Source organism: Oncorhynchus mykiss, chromosome 4, assembly GCF_057628025.1.
Source record: "Oncorhynchus mykiss isolate SJ-2025 chromosome 4, ASM5762802v1, whole genome shotgun sequence".
Taxonomy (NCBI): domain Eukaryota; kingdom Metazoa; phylum Chordata; class Actinopteri; order Salmoniformes; family Salmonidae; genus Oncorhynchus; species Oncorhynchus mykiss.
In genome coordinates this window covers 60,773,871-60,779,870 of record NC_143025.1, presented here as the reverse complement: position 1 = coordinate 60,779,870, position 6,000 = coordinate 60,773,871, and the positions used below count along the sequence as shown (strand labels likewise).

At 44.9% G+C, this 6,000-nt stretch overlaps 1 protein-coding gene across 1 annotated transcript in view; it reads left to right on the top strand.

Annotated features, from left to right (window-relative positions):
- The first annotated feature begins 3,902 nt into the window (after window positions 1–3,902).
- Window positions 3,903–6,000, top strand: part of LOC110522080 (5'-3' exoribonuclease 2) — a 30,118-nt gene continuing 28,020 nt past the window's right edge. The window contains exons 1-4 of the mRNA XM_021600166.3: window positions 3,903–4,281; window positions 5,128–5,255; window positions 5,575–5,686; window positions 5,827–5,938. Coding sequence (XP_021455841.3) covers window positions 4,207–4,281; window positions 5,128–5,255; window positions 5,575–5,686; window positions 5,827–5,938 — 427 coding nt within the window. The 5' untranslated portion in view covers window positions 3,903–4,206. The remainder of the gene's footprint in view (window positions 4,282–5,127; window positions 5,256–5,574; window positions 5,687–5,826; window positions 5,939–6,000) is intronic.

The window sequence follows — 6,000 nt, the reverse complement described above, 5'->3', positions numbered from 1 at the left end:
GTAGCAGGATAAGTTGGAAGCACTGCTTGCAGAGTTTGCGGATTACTTTGCATCACGAGACGAAGACTGCCGGAGAACCAGTCTAGTACAGCATTCTATCGATACTGGCGACACAGCACCTATTTGTTTGCGGCCCCATCACTTGCAACTGGCACAGAAGATCCGGGAGATGGCGCAGACAGGGTTCATCAAACCATTCAACAGCTTTTGGGCGGTCCCCGTAGTCAAGAAAAAGGACGGGTCATGGCACTTCTATGCGGACTACAGGCAGCTGAACTATGTGACCAGGAAGGATTTCTATCCCCTCCCATGCATAAATGATGCACTGGACTACATCCCAGCGTCATGGTAGTTCAGTTCCCTTGATCCAGTGGTGTAAAGTACTTAAGTAAAAATACTCTAAAGTACTACATAAGTAGTTTTTTGGGGTATCCGTACTTTACTATTTATATTTTAACAACTTTTACTTTGACTTCACTACATTCCTAAAGAAAATGATGTACTTTTTACTCTATACATTTTCCCCGACACCAAAAAGTACTTGTTACATTTCAAATGTTTAGCTGGACAAAAAATGGTCAAATTCACACACTTATCAATAGAACATCCCTGGTCAACCCTACTGCCACGGATCTGGCAGACTCACTAAACACAAATGCTTTGTTTTTAAATTATGTCTGAGTGCTGACGTGTAACCCTGGCAATCGTATTTTTACTTTTGATACGTAAGTATATTTTAGCATTTACATTTAATATTTAAGTATATATAAAACCAAATATTTTTACACTTTTACTCAAGTAGTATTTTACTGGGTGACTTTCACTTTTACTATTAAGGTATCTTTACTTATACTCAAGTATGAGAATTGAGCACTTTTTCCCAACACTGCCTTGATCTCAGCAGCGGTTATTGGCAAGTGGAGCTTTCCCTTGAATCGAGGCCGAAGACAGTCTTCTCGATTGAACAAGGACTGTGGCAGTTCACCGTGATGCCTTTCGGGCTCTGCAACGCTCTGCCAACCTTTCAGCGTCTTATAGAGCTAGTGCTGGCAACAATGTCCCTGGATGTCCTTGTGCACTTCCAAGGATCTCTGCCAAATCTGTGGGAAGTTCTACTTTCCATCCAGCAGGCTGGACTCAAGCTCCAACCAAAGAAGTGTCACCTACTGCAGCAGGAGATCAAGTTCCTAGGCCATGTTGTCAGGGCAGAAGGAGTTGCAACTGATCCAGGCAAGGTGGTGGAGGTTCAGCACTGGCCAACCCCCAAGAACCTCTTTAAGTTGAGAAGTTTTGTTGGCCTAGATTGTTACTATCAGAGGTTCATCAAGGACTTTTCAACAGTAGCCAGCCCTCTACACCACCTTTCAAACAAGGACTAGCAGTTCAACTGGGATGAGGCATGCACGGCCACATTCACTGAACTGTGGGATGCCCTTATCAAGGCTCCAGTCCTGGAATACCTCAACACTCAGCACCCATTCATTGTGGACACAGATGCCAACAATGTGTTAATTGGGGCTGTTCTTTCACAGGAGTGGCCGGATGAGGAACTGGTAGTGGCCTTCTACAGTCAGAGCCTCAACCGTGCTGAGTGCAACTACTGTGTCACCTGGCGAGAGTTGTTGGCTATGGTCGATGCACTCCATTTCCGACCCGAGCTCTACTGGACCCAGTTTCTCCTTCGTACAGACCATGCCTCACTCACCTGGCTCCTCAACTTCCAAGAACCACAGTGCCAGGTGGATCCCTGGATAGAAGAGCTACAGGAGTATCACTGCCAGTTGCAACACCGGTCTGGTCATCTCCACACAAACGCTGATGTGTTGTCAGTCGTGGGAAGAGGAAGACTGGAAGCACTGCCCACACTTGGAACAAAATGTGGGTCTCCTGCCCACAGTGGCGGCAATTCAGGTGGCAGACAGGAGCTCAGCACCCTTAGAGACCTGGAATGACCAAGACCTGAAGTGGAAGCAGGAAGACGACTCAGTGTTGACAACTGGGAAGGGCTGGTTGGAGACCTACCAGTGGCCTGCATGGAACAGTGTCTCACCCCTGTGCCCCGAAGCCAAGGCCTACTACTCCCAGTGGGACGACCTTGCCATTCACAATGGTGTGCTGTTTCGAAGATGGAGTAAACTAGCAGGCAACTCAGTGGTGTGGCAGCGGCTCGTCCCTCGTTCCATGTGTGCCCATGCCCTCAGAGCTATCCATGGGTCGGTTTGGGAAGTCTACTTTGGGTACACAAAATACCCTCCAATGCCTCTGAGGGAAACTCTACTAGGCTGGCTGTCGTCAAGACACAGAACAGTATGTGCAGACCTGTGACACCTGTACTGCCCACAAAGGACCAACTGGATGCTCCCTGCCCCGTTGCAGCAATACCAGGTGGGGGCCCCCATGGAGCGGGTTGGGGTGAATGGGACCCCCGAGGTCACCGTCGCGGAAGGTAAGGATGGCAGCCCCCAAGACAACCTGGACGTCGCCATTACCAGCTAAATATTGTAATCAGATTATAGATACTTTTGAAAAACTAGATGATTCTTCTTGGATTACTTTTACATTTAGAAAGGACCTTCAATTCAGCATTGAAAAAAGGCGCAAGTATAAGTTTGTTCCACCTGAGCAAGTCTGACCACAAGTCAGAGACCACTATGAGGATGACACCAAACACGTTTGATGGATCCTTTTGTCTTCTTCTAATTCCTATTAGGGGGAAAGTAACTGAAAGTAATACAATTACGTTACTGAGTTTGGGTAACCCAAAAGTTAAATTAGCCTACTGATTAACATTTTTGACAGGTAACTAGTAACGGATTACATATAGGAAGTAACCTACCCAACCCTGGCCATTGTTATGTGAATACAAGTTGAAAAGTACTCTGAGCCTTGCCTTGGAACCAAGTTAGAGCAGGTCCTCCGGAGCCATGGCCCAGTGAGACACGGGTGCCGGCCCATGTAGATGGAAACAGAAAAGTCTGAGCCTTTTGGGTAAAACACAGGGGTAAATCCTCAAAGGAAATGTTCCATGAGTGTACCATAATTCAGAGGCACCTGTCCTCTACCCTGTTACAGCCATAGAGATAGATAGAGGACTCTAGTGCCCAAAAGTCTGTTTTAGCATGGGCAGCGCCATTGAGGACTTTCACCATTTTGAGGTAGTCAACACAGGGTGGGAACGATTAAATGATTCCTTCCAGGTCATCAGGAGGGATGGCCCAATGTATCATGAACAAACATTCCAGTTGTATTTATTTAACTAGGCAAGTCAGTTAAGAACAGATTCTTATTTACAATGAGGGCCTACACCAGCCAAACCTGGACCATGCTGGGCCAATTGTAAGCCGCCCTATGGGACTCCCAATCACGGCCGGTTGTGATGCAGCCTGGATTCGAACCAGGGTGTCTGTAGTGATGCCTCAAGCACTGAGATGCAGTGCTTTAGACTGCTGCGCCTCTCGGGAACCCCAGGACTGAAGCACAGGAGGCCGGTGGTACCTTGGGGAGGACGGGCTCCTATGGCTGGAACGGAATCAATGGAATGGTATCGAACACACCAAACACATGGTTTCCATGTGTTTGATACTGTTCCATTGGCTCCATTCCATCCATTATTATGAGCTATCCTCCCCACAGCAGCCTTCTGTAAACTGCAGGTGGCAGTAAATCACCAACCTTAGCTTTATACCTGTTCAAACAACACACACAGGGTGACAGTATGCACCCTTTTAGTTTCACTAGTAGAACTCACTGAGAAACTCAGATTAGCTAATTGCCAACAAGCTGGTAAAACCCAAAACTAAAAGTACAGCTATCATGCTTGTAAACTAATTATAGTGTTCAAAAACCATATACAAGTTAAAATATGGAGGGGCGTTAGTGTTGTAAATACAACCTTTCCACTTGGTTACGAACGCAACATTTGAACGTTTCAACATGTAATACCTCAGCGTTCTCCTCTTTATGGTTTGAATCTCTGGGGTATTTTTGAATTCGCGATGGCGGCGCTATTCGATTCCTCACATGTGCAAAATGGCTCCCGGAAGATAAACCCTATAACCCGGAAATCAAACGTGATCAGTAGTTTATTTGGAAACGCGTAGCTAGCAAAACAGCTAGCTATTCCTCCAGACGTCGTTTTTAACCAAGTCGTTTTAAACATATGTCATAATTTATAGCTGTGTGTAGCGTATTGTGAAACTACGGGAGATGGGAGTCCCCGCATTTTTTCGTTGGTTGAGTCGGAAATATTCTACGATTGTTGTCCATTGTACTGAGGAGAGGGTACGTCTTTGTTTGTAGCCAGCTACCTGATTGGTAGCGCCAGCTAGTGTTGCGCATTATTAAGGCCGTGTAATAATTATGCTATTTATTCCTGTAAACTGTTTGTTAGCGCAGCTACGAACGTTACTGCACTTTAGATATAACATTACCTAACTAGCTATTATATCTTAACTATATTAGTAGTGTAACATTAACATGTTCATTCGATCTAAAAATGGCTAATGTATGGGATGCACGCAACCAACGTTAGCAAGCCAGCGCACCAACTATGCTACTTGCAATTTAGATGGCTACACATGCACGTCATTAGTACAGGGCCAGTCTAGCCTTGGGCTAAGATGGCCAACTCCATCGTAAATTGTGGAGTTTATCGGTGACTGGAGCTCCGACGTTACATAAAAGGAAGTTTATCAAAAACTGACCTCAGCACCCCAAAAAAATGACACATTACACAGAACAATGTCGTGTGTAAATTCGTTGGGCACTAAAATAAGTTTTCATATTCACTTAATTTTGTTACGTCGGAGCTCCAGTCCGCCCAAACTAGTCGCCACTCAATTCCATCGTAAAACGTTGTTTAATTGTCTAGGGCTGAGAGAGCCCGGGGCCGAGAATAATTCATTGTGAAACGACTATTGAGTGACAAACTCGCGAGTCGAGTTGGCTTTCCATTGGTTTGCAAACAAAACTGAAACTAGACGGCCCGTCGATGTTATGACTAGAGAACGTTTGGCAGAGTCTTATGCATGGCGCAGCCAAGTATTGTTACATAAATAAGGTTATCATTAGTTGTGTCATTGCAAGAATGTTTAATTAATTTCGGTTCCATCTTCCCTTTACTCACAGTCCAAGGAATGCAACGGTGTACGGATTCCTGTTGATACCAGCAAACCGAATCCAAATGAAGTGGAGTTTGACAATTTGTACTTGGATATGAATGGGATCATTCACCCCTGTACACATCCTGAAGACAAGTGAGTCCTCCTCACAGAACATAGCATTGCCCCATATTCCCTTTGATTGATATAATCTTACAAATGTATTTATGAAGCCCTTCTTACATCAGCTGATGTCACAAAGTGCTGTACAGAAACGTTATAATACACTTTATAGTGGATTACTTTTGACCAGGTCCCATAAAGTGCTGGTCAAAAATAGTGCAGTGTATATATACTGTGCCATTTGGAATACACTCAATAGCTATGAATCTCTATGGTAGGACTCTTGTGTATTACATTGAGTTGTGATGTTATTCTAGTATTAACCCTCTAAAACGCCACTTCACTTTCACAGGGCTGCACCCAAAAATGAAGATGAAATGATGGTTGCCATCTTTGAATACATGGATCGGCTCTTCAACATTGTGCGGCCCAGAAGGGTTCTTTACATGGCTATTGATGGAGTGGTAAGTTCTGCTGCTTTCTTTTCATGGGAGATAAACTTTTTTTCTATTAACCCCTTTTAGATATCCTACCGTTTTGTTCAAACAATATGTTGGCCAATGACCTGTGCAGCAGTTGTGACATTCTGTTTATCTCTGAACAGGCCCCTCGTGCCAAAATGAACCAGCAGCGGTCCAGGCGATTCCGTGCCTCCAAGGAAGGAGTGGAACTGGTTGAGGAGAAATCCCGCATCCGAGAGGAGATCCTCGGGAGAGGTGCATATATTTTCAGAAAACTGTCTATACTTATCGTTCCATTAGAATTTAGACTGTTACGC